This window comes from Megascapheus bottae, chromosome 15 (genome assembly GCF_031878675.1).
Source record: "Megascapheus bottae isolate mThoBot1 chromosome 15, mThoBot2.hap1, whole genome shotgun sequence".
Lineage (NCBI taxonomy): Eukaryota > Metazoa > Chordata > Mammalia > Rodentia > Geomyidae > Megascapheus > Megascapheus bottae.
The window spans coordinates 37,485,434-37,499,915 of record NC_143523.1 but is presented as its reverse complement, the minus strand read 5'-3'; the positions used below and the strand labels follow the sequence as shown (position 1 = coordinate 37,499,915).

General features: G+C 39.3%; 1 protein-coding gene across 7 annotated transcripts in view; it reads left to right on the top strand.

Annotated features, from left to right (window-relative positions):
* Positions 1 to 14,482, top strand: part of Rhobtb1 (Rho related BTB domain containing 1) — a 70,547-nt gene that overhangs the window by 22,334 nt on the left and 33,731 nt on the right. For all 7 annotated transcript variants that reach the window (XM_090346383.1, XM_090346386.1, XM_090346384.1 and 4 more), the window contains 2 exons: positions 8,538 to 8,739; positions 9,034 to 9,137. In XM_090346383.1, the coding sequence (XP_090202509.1) occupies positions 8,548 to 8,739; positions 9,034 to 9,137 (296 nt within the window). In that variant the 5' untranslated portion in view covers positions 8,538 to 8,547. The remainder of the gene's footprint in view (positions 1 to 8,537; positions 8,740 to 9,033; positions 9,138 to 14,482) is intronic.

Genomic DNA, 14,482 nt, shown 5'->3' with positions numbered 1-14,482 from the left:
CATATATAATAGACTATATACTATGTGTGGGTAATTGTCTGCTTTACCAATCAGCATTGGAAAAATCAGCATTTGATGACAGTGTAAAGGATATTTGAAGTATTTCTTCTTCTGAAATGTAACTTGAATCTGTCCATTTAGCTTTACCTCTGCCTCATTTACCTTGGTCATAGCCACCATCTTGTCTGTCCCTGAGAAACTAGAGACTTTAAAATGACCAAACTGGTCATCCTGCCCATAGTCCTTTCATTCCCCCAGTATCCTCTTGGCACAGCAATCTAGTGCTAACCAGTGATACTTTTATAAAGCTATCTAGAACCTGCCACTCCTTGGCTGAAACACTTCAACACTTCTCACTGCGTTTGCAATAAAACCCAGATCTCTGGCTCTGGCATAAAGGCCCTTACATATGATCTGACCCAGGCTTGCCATTCCAATCTCATCTCTCCCTCCCCTCCCTCACTCGAACCTGCTTAGCCTGGTGGCTCCTCTGCCTCTAATCTTTCTTGGGCTTGGGTAAACAGAAAGAGTGTTCCCTTATAGATAGCTTTCTTATCTGACCTTCCTGCCTCCACCTGTGATTTTTTTCTCTCACCACAGCCTTTTATTGTTCTTCAAGGAATTTAGCAAATCTATGGTTTTTGTATTCATCTGCCTTCTATCTAGTCTCCCCCAATTGACTCTAAAGTCCCTGAGGATAACACTGGCCTGTCTATTGAATCCATTGCAATGTAATAAATACAAATCTCATCATTAAAATGCTAATTAAAATGATAAAGTAATTGATTTTCCAGTGTAAAGACTAAAATAACTCTAACAATTCTATATATACACAAAAATGTTAAAAATACAAAATCATACAATGAACAAAAAAATAACATCCTTCTAGATTTAACTTCTATCTCCCATTCCCCCAAATCACAGCAGCACATAATATGTGCTGATTACTCAAAGCATAAACCTTGCGGTGGAAATATCTTGACTGTACATCAGTTACTGTACATTCAGTGTTTAAAACCCATCAGTCTTATTCTGATCCAGTGGTTCATATTTGTTTTCTCATTTTTTTATTGGGGCAGTATGAGAGGTAGAAAAGAAAGCATATTTCTAATCCTGGATTGCTTTTTCCGCTGACCTTGAGTTCTAAATAAAATAGAGAGCATGACCTTGTAGGCATCTAGTTATCATGGGATCTAGAGAGGATCATGAGTAAATGTATAAAACAGTGCTTATGAGTATCAAGAGATGGTTCTATGCGACTTACATATATGAACTTGTATACGATATATTGTTACTTTTTTTCTTCTTTTAAAATCAGAACACTCAATTGAAAAAAAAGATATTGTTGATTGAAATGATGAATTCTGTTGCCTTAAGTAGAGGGAGGAAATTTGATCCTAGTGATTTAGTTCTGTGAGGCTTGGGGAAGTCCAGTTTAGCCTTACTGTCTCTTTCCCAGCTCTGAATGCATTCACCATTCTAGACAAGATGTTTATTTTATATGTAAAACAGCTCCCTGCTGCCTACAACTGGTGATTAAGAGATCAAGCTAATGGAATCTGCAGAACTGAAACTTGGCTGTTAGCTAGTTATTATTCAACTCTTATCATTTCCCTTTTGCTTCTGTCAATAATATAAAATTCTCAGCTTTTCTGCCATAACTAACCCTTCAAATACTCCAAAATTTGTTCCACTGGTACTGTTTTAATAACCAAACTCTATTATTTCTTGAAGTTTAGGTTATATGCTTTTGGAAGGAACAAGCTAACTAGTGCAGATACAATATACTATCACGCAGAGTATCTGTGTCAGCTAATTGAAGCTATGAATGCACAGACACTTTTATGTGCCTTAAATTGCTCTCCATGTCTTGATCAACAACGGTTAATGAAATAAGGAATACCACAAGAGACATAGTAAAAGTTAGCATCTTCCAATGGCACATGATTCATAAGGGACCAGAAGCTCCTGCTGAAGTACCTCAAGACATCTACTCCTGCCCACCATCCCTTATGTCTGACCTTCTGATATTAGAATTCCTTTACAATCACCTGAATTCAATAGGTGGGCTTATACGTAAGTCCACCTATTGAGAACACAGGCACACCTTAGATACCACAGTGTCCCCAGAGAGTGAATTATGGGACCTGGACTCTAAAGGTCATGTAATGGCAAAGTGTGAAGGAATGGATGAACTTTTCCAGAAGCCTGCTTATAAAATAGACACCAGATACTTTCAAGGCCATCAACTGAAGGAGGTACCAGAACAGGAAGAGAAAAGATGTAAACAACAGACCAGAGCAGCTAACGTCTCATTCAGCAGCATCACTGTATTTTAAACTGTGCTGGACCCTATGAGAGAAAGTCACTAGTAAATTAACTGACTTTGGAACCAGAGGAGGGAGGAAGGAAGTCTTTATAGAAAAAGGGGGATTTAGCACATAAATATACTCCAGAAATATTTTAAATCATTAAGTATGGATGAGATGGCACTTGGAAGATACAACTTTTAAATAAAAATTAAAAGTAAAAAATTCACAAATTCCTCTAACCATTATTGGTCAGGAGAGAAAATAAATTTGGTCTGTAGAGACAATTAGAAAAGTTTTGAGAGATGATAACTAAATAAGGCTTAAAAAAAAAAAAAACACTAGAATTCTGAGCCAAACAAAAAAACATAGAGGATTCCTGGTAAGAAAGAAATGATGTTATAGAAACATAAGCCATATAATGAATGATTGTTGTTCTTAATGTACTATGTTATCTCTCATCTCTTTTGCTGTCCCTTGGTTATCTCATATTGTTACAGTATCTCACTTTGTTATCTGATATATTGGATATATTTTATTTGGTTATTTGAAATTGGATAGGGAAGGGGGGAAAACAAGATGAGGGGTTGGGGTGGGAGGGGAGGGAAATGGGGACCAAGACATGTGAAGGGTATCAATGTATGTGAATTAATGCACCATCTATCTGGCAAATATCATGTAACCCTTCTATTAATTACAAAAAAAATATATAAAAAAAAAGAAATTATGTATGCAAAGGTACTAAGGTCTAATAAACATTTAGAATTCAAGGAAGCCATTCATGTACCTAAAGCATGATATGCTAATTTCTTGATGCTGCTATAACAACTTGTCAAGAACTTAATGTTTTTAAGTAACACATGGGCATTAACTTATAATTCTAAAGATCAGAGGTCTAAAGTAGATGTCACTGGATTTAAAACATCAGCAGAGAGTATTCCCTTTTTCCTTCTGAAGGCTGTATGGGGGAAAATCTGTTCCTTTACCTTATCTAGCTTCAAGAGATCATATGAATTCTCTGATTCTGGCCTTTTCCTCCATTAAAGCCAGCCAGAAAAGCATCTTCATAGTCAAACTCTTATCCACTGTCTGCCTCTTGCACATTTACAAGGACTTTGTGTTTTCATTAGATCCAAATAGAAAAGGCAGGAAAATCTCCTTATATTAAAGCCTTATATTAACGATCTCACTTCTTTTTGCAATACTTGCTCCTCCACGCCATGGAACCTAAGCATCTTTTCAGATTCCAAGAACAAGGACATGGGCATTGAGGAGTCACCATTTTGCCTACCACACATGCAGTATATGTTGAGGCATATGTTCTACCTTTGTTGGAAAAGATCATGTACCAAGCCTGGCCTATTATCTAATAATGTTTACTTGTTGTATTGTTTTATGTGCTAATACTGGGGCTTGAACTCAAGGTCTGAGCATTGTTCCTGAGCTTTTCTTCCTTGCTCAATGCTAGTGTTTTATCACTTGAGCCACAGCTTCACTTCCAACTATTTGCTGGTTAACGGAAGAAGAAGTCCCAAGAAGAAGTCTTAGGGACTTCTTCACCGTAGCTAGCTTTGAACCTCTATTGTCAGATCTCAGCCTCCTTACCGCCTGGGAGAATAGGCATGAATTCCCAGAAACTACCAAATGATGTTTTAAAAATCAGATTTTTCTAAGATATTATGGGTGTGTTTTGTTAACACCTACTGTGTAATAAACCACCTCAAAGAGGAGCATCTCCAAACAATAACTTACTATTTCTCAACATTATTTGATCCCCAGAAATCTGGATGGGTCCCTGCTGGCTTCATTGGGTTTACTAATAAAGCTACATTCAGATAGACTGGCAACTAGGCTGAAAAGCCAGGATAATGACACATCCTAGTGGTGGCCATGAGCTGGGCTGTCTTGGTCCTCAATGTGAGTTCTCAGCTTCTGCCTGCTCGCCTAAAGGCAGCATTAGAAGAGCATGAAGAAAGTGAAAGTCTAGGACCTCCAGAGGATTTACATAGCTCCTCCTTCCACTACATTCTTCTGAGCCAGGCAGTCAGCAAGTTCAAGCAGAAGGGAAATAGACTACAACAGCTGGCGTTCCGAGAGTGGGATCCCAAAATTTGTTATTTGAGAGAGAAAATGTTGGTCAGGCATTTGTCTGGTTGACAGTTGTATCCAACACATGGCTGTAAGAATGAATGGATGAAGCAGAGAGTGGTGAGAATCACAGCACTGAAGAAACAAAGGAACTGTGAGGAGGGGATTTGGGATGTACCATCCCATGGACACTTTATAAACACTGAGCTGGCAAGGAATGGGAAGGAGGTGCCTGGGTACAATAGAGGACAACAATTATGGCAGACAAGGTGAGAGTCTACATTTTTTCTGCCAAGGGCGGCTTAGACAGTTACATAATTCATAGGTCATATAAAATTATCAGTACAGGTGGACAGGCCTCAGGCAGCCAGAGAGAAACATAGGTCTTATTACGTAAAGAAGTAAAGAAATGATGTTACTGGCCTTATACCCCTGGCTGGATGCTTCTTGGCTCTATATAACAATGGAGATCATGGACTAAGAGCATTAGCCACCTAAAGCCACTTGACCATGGTTTGCAAATACGCTTACTGCTTCTGACATTCAGACAATGTGCAGGCAGATTCTTTCAGACGCATTTTAACTCTTGGCTAAGCATTGGCTCAGCCACAAAAATGAAGTTCAAGTTAGTTTGGAGTAAGAAGATACCAGCACTGACCTTGTAACATGTTGACAGTGCTTGTTCTTTCACTTTTCTCTTGTCTACCTTTCCTGTCACTCTGGGTGCATATCTAAAGGCTAACGGGCCTCTAGCAGAATTTATGGTAGTGACATTTATTAACTGTGTTAAATGAATAGTATTTATCCCTCTCATTCTAGGTAAATAAAAATCATAGAGCCACATAGTTGTTATCCAGATGGCCCTAAGAGCTCACTCAACCATAAGAGGGCTAGATATGAATAAATGAGAGCCCATAATGAGTGGAGAAGGAGAAATAATTCACATTTTCATAATTGTTACCATAATTTAATGTTTACTTGTTTATGTATAGCAGATGAACAACTGATTTACAATACAAGTAGAACATGAGTTTACACCATTGCCTGTGACTTCATACTGCTGTGATGGCATTTTGACTACCACAAGAAGATAAAAAGAAATTCTCTACTCCCAAGTAAAAGAATTTCAGTATTTGGCAATTCTGTGAGGCTTTCTGAAAATGCCATATTTGCAGGGAGTGATGTGGGCTATGAATATTTCATTCTACTTTGTTTTTTCTTCTCCCTCACATGTTGTCCCAAATGTATTGGCTCAGCACTTGTAGCTTTCACCTTGGTCTAGATCATACTACCAGAGATTAGAAGACTTGTGAAGGTTCGTCTCACCTTTGTCCCAAGAGTTCTTTCTTAGAACTACAGGAAATATGTCTAAAAATAAGTGAAGTTAATGGTAGTTTTTGTAACCATAGTGTTAGCATCAAACCAAGAGGGTTTCTGTCCCTCTCAAAGTCTTTTGTAAGAGCTATAGGGCTTTTCCATCCATTTTCTGGTGAAGAAAATTACTTAGAGGATCTTCTCTAGTAATCAGAGCTAGTTTGCCCACAAGGAAACCAGCGCTATATATATTCTTAGTATGTATCTTATTTCAAAGTTTACTAAATCTAAACATTCCTCCAAGTTTAGGGCTTAGTTTTCTGTAGTGCGTTCTTTATTTTTTAAAAAGCAAGTTTACTCTCAAAAGAACTGATTTTTTTAACCACTTAGGACCTTAAAAATACTATAGCTAACTTCCAAGTCGCAGACCCTAAGTGGAGTCTGTTTTCCCTATTTGGGCTAATAGCAACTGCTATTTATCAAACAATTAGCATATTCTGGAATCTGGAAATGCCATATAAAAATATACTTAGCTTCCTTTCCTATTGTGTTTTCTTTTTACTTATTATTAATCTTTTTTTACATCTGAAGCTTGTTCTTCCTTGTTTGAGGTCATGTATTTTCCATCTTGCATTTGTGTTCTTCAATTTTCAGTGAATTACTCTTGTTAGTGCTTTTAACTTTTGCCTCCTTTTATAGATCTTTGTCATTAAGCCTTTTGAGTTTGCCTCTAATCCTGACTTCTCACCTGGGTCAGTTTTGTTATCTAAAAACCTTCATCTTCACTACCGTGACTATAGTTTTTGAAGCCCATCCATGTGTCAGATACTGCACGAGGGACCCAGAGATCTATTTACCTCAGCTGATGGATAGTATCATAATTCCCACTTAACGGATGGACAAGCTGAAGCCTAGAAAGTACAGCACACCCAAAATCAAATGACTGGAAATGTGGGGCGGTTAGGATTCAAACTGTCATCCATGTAAAGTGATGTTTGTCACTCTTAGCAGTACAGCTGAGAGTGAAATTAGGGTGACTTTTGGTTGGGTGGAGGGGTTGTATGTGCATTGAGAGATATTTAACCGTAGCATCTTTTAATAGCCTGTAGTTTTTCACATAACCCTTCAAATTGTGACAACCAAACTTCTCCATTATCCATATTCCCTGGGGTGTATTTAAGAAGCGTTAGTCTAAGACCAGATTCACGCTTTTTACTACTTATACCATTAGGGAAATGAAAATGCCACAGAATTTTAAGACAGAATGCTAAAGGGTTCAACTTTAGCCGTCACTACACTTGACTGATTATCCAAACTAGAGATTTGTGTAAGACTCCACCCAAAAGATTCGGGAAAAGCATTGCCAGCTGGGCCACAGCTAGCTACCTATTTTCAAGCCTGTTCACATGTAGGGACCACAGATCACATCCTAACCTTAATCACATCTGCTTCCTGGGGTCACTCTACTTCAGTGTTTGTGAAGTAATGCACCTTCTGTCTGGTGAATTTAACATAACCCTTATATTAACAATAATAAAAATATATTTAAAATATGACCATCTATTGGTTTTCTCCATCAAATAGACTTTCTCAAAAGGGCCATTATAGCTCCTTAAAATCTATTTTTTTACCAGTCCTGGGGCTTGAACTCAGAGCCTAAGCACTGTAGCACTGTCCTTGGGCTTTCTCAAGGCTAGAGTTCTCCCACTTGAACCACAGCACCGCTTCTGGCTTTTTTCTATGTGTGTGGTAGTGAGGAATCGAACCTGGGTCCTCATGCATGCTAGGCAAGTACGACTCTACCACTAGGCCAAACTCCCGGCCCTAGGTCCTTAACATCTTATAGATCACAACCTCAGTCTTCCATGCAGATGCTACCTGAACTGATGTTGTTCCTGGTGTATGTGGAGCCTTTCCTCAGGAGAGCATGGATGAAGTGGCTTTTCTTCTTCCTCCTCCTCCTCATTTCATATTCACCAACCCCTTTTTAGCTTTCCTTGGCTCTTCTTCCTGGCAAAAGTATTCTTTACCATATGTTCCAGATTTCTTGAAGGAAAAAAAAAGAAGAAAAAGCCTAAAAAAATCTTGCTGTATAATGATGAACCTTCTTAAGAATATATTTTTATTGATTTGATTCATGTAAGTAAGTAAATGAATAAATGTAAGTTAATTTGATTAATATTTCAGGATTCAGACTTAAGTTTACTCTTTGTCTGTTGGGCACATATCTTTAAGTAGTTATACAAAAGAGTTTTAATTCAATGTGTCCGTTCAGTGTATCCTTTCTGAAAGTCAAGCGATCTTACAGCCTATGTTTTTTCTTGGCTCCCCTCTAAGTCATCTAAGAGTTTTACACTTCTACAAGACTGCCTTTCAGCAACAGACATTGGATAATTGAAAGATCACAGTGGTGGAGTGAGTACTGATATTGCCAGCACAGCCTGTGCCCTCTCAGATGATAACCTATATGTGACCATGAGTAGCTAGTGAGCTATAAATGTGTGCCAGCTGTCCTTACAGCGCCTGGACAGATCTGCAGTAGGCAGGTTATGTTTAGAGAAAACCAAGGAGAAAATAACATGTTAACTGGAATAAACTGTTTGGGGTCAAAATAACAGTCTGATGTTTTTGTTCTTGGATGAGATATAAAAAGAAAGCTTGAGTTTCAACTAGGCTTCATATGAATTTTCAAGCTTCTTTGTCTAGGCTTGCCTACCTCCAAGGACGTGGCTGGACAAAAGCAAAACTGTTGTGAGCTCCTCCCAGCCTTAAATGGTTCTTGAAAGCTTCTGTGTGTCTAACGTGGCATCCATCTTCCTCCTTTAGGGTTTTATAAATGGACACTGACATGGACTACGAAAGGCCCAATGTTGAAACCATCAAGTGTGTGGTTGTGGGGGACAATGCCGTGGGGAAGACACGCCTGATCTGTGCCAGGGCATGTAATACCACGCTGACGCAGTACCAGCTGTTGGCCACCCATGTACCAACTGTGTGGGCGATTGACCAGTACCGCGTCTGCCAGGAGGTAAGATACACACAATGTCTTTAGAACCCTTGGGCCATTATTGCTGTCGGCTGCTCTGGCAGAGGGATGGCTAAACTCCATGCAAAATAAAACTAATCCTTTGAGTGCCACAGGAGAAAACAAAAGCAAAGTGCAACCTTGGGGGTATGGCTGGGGTAACCAAATGAGGTTTGAGTCCTGAGAATTCTCAGAAGGGAGGAAACTCAATGCAAGTGGGCTGAGGGGTAAGAGACTTCCTTCCTAAAGGGGAGGCTGCAATTAACCTCTCTTTTATTCTCCCTCCCTCCCTCTCAGGTCCTAGAACGTTCCCGGGATGTTGTCGATGAAGTAAGCGTTTCTCTTAGACTTTGGGATACTTTTGGTGATCATCACAATGACAGGCGTTTTGCATATGGCAGGTAAACTAAGACAAGTGCATCGTATTTAAGCCTGAGTACAGTTTCCTTTGCAAAACTAGCAGCTGGTTTGCAAATCAACAAAAACCACATCATAGGGCCTTTTGTATATTGGGTTCAGCTACATCTGAGGAAAGAATATAAAGGAAGATAGGGTTTCCTGAAGTGTAGAAAAACTTCACGGCGTCACTCAGAAAGAAGTTTTTGTGAAGCTGGGAGGTTTACTAGGTGAGGATTCTGTTTCCCCTCCAGCCATGGTCCACTTTGCTGCTTTTCTGAGTGGTCTTTCAATTGCTTTTTTTTTTTAATGTTTCCATTTATTTTAGCACTTTGCCCCACTTCAGATGGTCTCTTTGTGTTTTTATTTGTTTTGTTTTTTCATGATCTTATTAACAAGAGTCTGATATTTCTTGCTTTGGGCTTTGTGTTATCTGAAAAGACTCTTTTTTTTTAATTTGAAGTCATTTTTGCGAAGAAAGATAAATATCTCTGAAGTCCTTCACAAGGCATGTTTCCAAAATGAACTAAAGCAGCAATGTCTATTTTTCATTAAAAAAAGAAAGAAAGAAGGAAAGAAAAGAAAAGAAAAAAAATCCAGCAAAGGGAAGATTCATGTAAAAGGACATTTACATGGGTAGGAACAGAGTGCCTTAAAATACTTAGCAACTTCTCGGAATCTGTCTTAGTGAATGGGTTACAGTATAGCTGTTTTCCATTCTCTAGATAGAAGAAAATTGTGAGCTAATGTGTTATATGTTAAGTTTAGAATTTAGGTGTTCTGCTTAGTTGTTCCTTCTTAACATTAAATACCATGCTACCTCACAGAATTGAGTTAGCTATTCAAAGATCATGAGTTATTCTTTAATATTGAAATAAGTATTAGGAGACTTCTTTGTTTCTTCAAACTGGTAGCTCTCTGAAAAAGGCAATTCACACAACTATAGAAAAAAAAAAACCTGATTTGTAAACCAAACTGATTGTCAGACATTTATGGAAGTGATCTAAAGTATTGAGAGTACACTTCTAAAAGCTGACTGGGTACCTATGACACACTCCCCTAATCTACACTGTCCAGGAGGCTGAGATCTGAGGACTGAGGTAACAGATCCGAGAGACTCATCTCCAGTTAACTAGCAAAAGGCCAGAGGTGGAAGTGAAGTAGAGCACCATTGAACACAAAAGCTAATGAGAGCTTGAGGCCTTCCCACTCCCACCCCTCCATTGCTGAAAGTGTTTTCCCTGCTGGTGTGGGAAATCATTCTGGAAGAGCCTGGGACTTAGACCATTTTGTTCAAGGAGATTGGAGAAAAAGAGACCTATGGCAGTAAAACATCACTTTATCGTCCTTTTGTAATAAGGGCTTTTAAACTTGATATCCAGTTTCATATCTCCTACATATCTTGGGGGTTTTGTTGTTGTTGTTGTTTTCTTTCCAGAATGTTCTTGATATCTTAGTTCAGTTGATCTACATAAAAATAATAAATACATCTGCTTGCTGATTTTACGCAGTCAGGTTTGTATCATGTGTCATTTCATGGAAACATGATTTTAGAATAATATCCTCCTTTGAACTGAGAATAGATGAAAAGATTGTCCAAGGACATTTTGTAACCCCACTTCTGAAAAATGTCATGCAAAGATGAGTCTGACGATATGAGCTCACCAAGACATTTAGGCTTAGGTTTTCTCAAGTATTCCAAATGGCTTGTGGCCACTTGAAATGTACATGTGTGAAACAACAAATTTTAATATGGCCCCACCACTAAAAGTCGAAGTGGTGACAGAAAGGCTGCCTTATTTTTATGGCATTCCTGTTCAGTGACATTGTGGTCCACACATATCAGTGCTGGGCCTCTTCCAGCTCCCTGACATAGCCGGGGTTGTTTTTATAACATGTCATACTTGTGTTTGTCCATGCCCAATAAAAATAAGCTTCTCTTTCCTGTGACTCCTTCAGTTCAAAGTGCAATTGTTCTGGTTCCCTGTCTGTGGTGTCAGGGTCCGTCCGTTGTAACCTGTTCCTTATTAGGTGGAAACAAGAAGTGGTCCTCAAGCCAAGTTAGATTCTCTGAGAAACATTCCTGTGTCTCTGGCCTCGCTCCCGTGGCAGCCACACTTTGTGTGATGTTTGTGCCTTGTGTTTTCTCAGTCCTTTCCGACTCTCCACAGGCTCCATGCTCCCAGCCACAGACCTCACTACTAAGGAAGAACAAAAATCAGAGCTCTTCTGTTCACCCCAAACGTGTTCCTGAAAATGCTCAACATGTAACTCCACAATCAAATAGTGCCCACGTTAGATTTATGAAATATTCTTTATAGCAGCAAGTCATGTCTTTTATTTATTTTGTAGACCTTTCGCCAGTTCTTTTCCTTGCTAGGGGGCAACTGTTCAGTTCCTTACTGGCTTCCATTTTTAGCGTGGTGAAGGGGTGACAGATCATAATTATTGTCTCTGATCATCAGTTTGGTTCACACTGTTTTCTGACTCACATTTCTTTTAATTGTAAGGCATGGGGATGCATGACATTCATAAACCTTTGGCCTGTAAAATATTACAAGGTATTTGGAAACCTTTGAAAATGTTTGGTTAGATTCTTTCAGTGACAGTGAGAGAAACCAGACTCATACCAAGATGCCTCAGGCTTATTAGGTGTTTCCTCTGTTTTTTTAGCACAAAAGAAGCTCACCAGTCACTCCTCAAGCATTTTTGGGCATTTCTTAGGCAGTAGCAAGCTCTGATTTCCAGAGTAGATCTGTGGGTCAAGAGGATTATCAATAGTAGGCTCTCTGCCAGCTTGACTATGAAATGTTCCTAGTGTGATTTACATACAACCACAATGTTTTTGCTCTCTCTTTTTTATGCATAGCTTGCTCTGCTTCACTTCACTTTTTTGGGGGGTGGGGAGCAGGCCTAAGGGTTTTCTCAAGGCTTAGAGTTCTACCACTTGAGCCACAGCACCACTTCAGCTTTTTTCTTTTTTCTATATATGTGGTATCAAGGAATCAAACCCAGGTCTTGTGCATGCTAGGCAAGCACTTTATTACTAGGCCAAACTCCTCCCAGCCCTTGTTTTTGCTCTATTTATAACTGAAAGAGAGCAAATCAATTTTTTAGCCAATCAGGAAGGTGGCTCCAGGGTTTCAAAGGCCTACATTGTGCCACAGCTTTGCCAGCATTAATTAATCCCTTCAGGAGAACTAGAAGGCAGAGATAAAGTGCTACTAACCAGCAAGAAGCTTGAGTGCTTGAACCACAGTGGCTGGCCCAGTTGTGAGTCTCAGAAGCAGATTCGTACCCAGATCTCTGGATTCCTGACTCTTTTCTTTGTGCCATCATACCTCCAACTCGTTTCAAACAGCAAGCAACTGGAAACAACCTCAGGTCAGCGAGCTCGATTTCTGTTTGTTCTTCCGTATTTGTGCAAAGCCTCAGAACTAGAGATCTCAAACCTCATCCAGTTGACTGTTTTCCTTCAGGATTGAAAGTTACCTTCCATTAGAGGGAGCAGAAAGGGAGTAGGGTAGCATCAACATTCTGACACTCAGCACATCTGAGATCTTCTAGACCCTAGCCTTCCCTCCCACCTCCTACTCCATCCACTTTTGCATGATCTTTTGAAGATCTTCTCTGGATCTTCTGAAATGTCAAGACCGAAACTGTCCACACTAACCATGGCTGTGATCAGCTGCTCATTTTCTGGCAAGTAAGGAGCTTCTACTTAAAGGGATAGCATGCAACCAGTCATCCTGGAACATATGTAGGACTGAAAAATTGACCCTTTAGAACCTGGAGCTGAAAAGGTGGACAAAGAGGATGGGCTAAACATCCAAGACCCTCAGCCTTTGTCTTCTAGTCATGCCACATGCAAATCAGTGGAACACTATATTGCTCTCTGTCCTTCTGTCCTTGAAAACTCCTTTACTGCCCTCTCTTAGGGTCAGATAATCTCCAGACACTTTCCAAAGCTGATATTACTGATGATAACAGCTATAGTTTAATCAAGGCACTCATCTAAGCCAGGCCTGTCCTGTTTCGTGCTCGTGGTAACTCTACAAAGTTGGGTCACAGCGGAGATAATAGAGAAGACCAAGGACAGACGAATTGGAAAGAGTGGAGATGAATTTACCTCTTGAATCTGTCCATCTGTTAAAGCCTGTAAGCCCCTTCTGCTCCTATCTTGTGATACCATGTAGCTGGTGACAAACTTACTTGAAGTTTCCTCTTGATACAGCTTTGGCCTTGCACTGCCCTATGTAGACAGTGAAAACCGGCTCGCATTGCCTCTCTTTCTAGCCAAATATCCCAGTTCTTCTCTCAATTTCTTTAACTCATAGAAAATAGCCTAATATTCACATGCATGTTTATCATCTAAACATGCATGAGTCCTTCCATTTTCAGTGATGATGATACATTCAAGCAAACTTTTTTGAGTGATTTGAAATCTTAGATGCTTTGTGGGGAGAGAGGACATATTTCCCTTGAAACATTTAACTAAAGGATTCAGAATCACTATGCTTACCCTAATCCTCAACACTTTCAAAGACATATTTTCTGGTAGAGACCAATTTATTTTACAGTTTATTCTTCCATATTGATGGTTTTATTTTTAATATTGTTGGTCTTATGAAAAGTACAGTATGTGTTTTAAATGATATTACTCATCAGAGTTGTGGTTTCTGTGTCTCTTGTTTAGATAAGATGGATTTGGTTTCATGTGGAAGGCTTATGTAATTAAATACAGAACACACCCCATTTTTGAATGCTGAATTGAGGATCTTTAAAACATTAAAAGCCATGGGTGATGGCATTTGTGTCTTTTCCTATGGTGTGGCTAATGCCAACAAGTGGGGGAATAAGAAACAATGAAAGTAGAGTGTTTCAAGTCAGCTTTCATTGTGTACAACATAAAGTAGAGGCCAGAGTAGCATTCTAATGATTCAGAATAGTAAATGGCTTGAAAATACCATGAACTCTGGGAGGTGAACCAGGGCCAGGACTGGGCAATGTGAGCCTATCATCTTGAACTTAAAAAAAAATAATCAAAATAAAATTTAAAAGTCAAGTCAGTATTGCTGTTTTATTTTTTTCTTCTACTCCAGGCTGTTTGTCACCATTACTGATCCTCTGTTTGGCTTTGTTCATGTTTTAAAATACATTCTTCTTCTGGATTACTAAGTGTTTTTGGTCCCTCCTGTATTTCACACTTGAGATAACCACTTTCCCACATTTTCCCTAGCCCTTGTCCTGACAGTTGGCTTTATCACTGGACAGGAAGTGGCAAAAGGAAGGAAGTTAATAGTGGTGCCTACACTTTGTGGAAAAGCAATCTAAACTACACTTTTAAGGT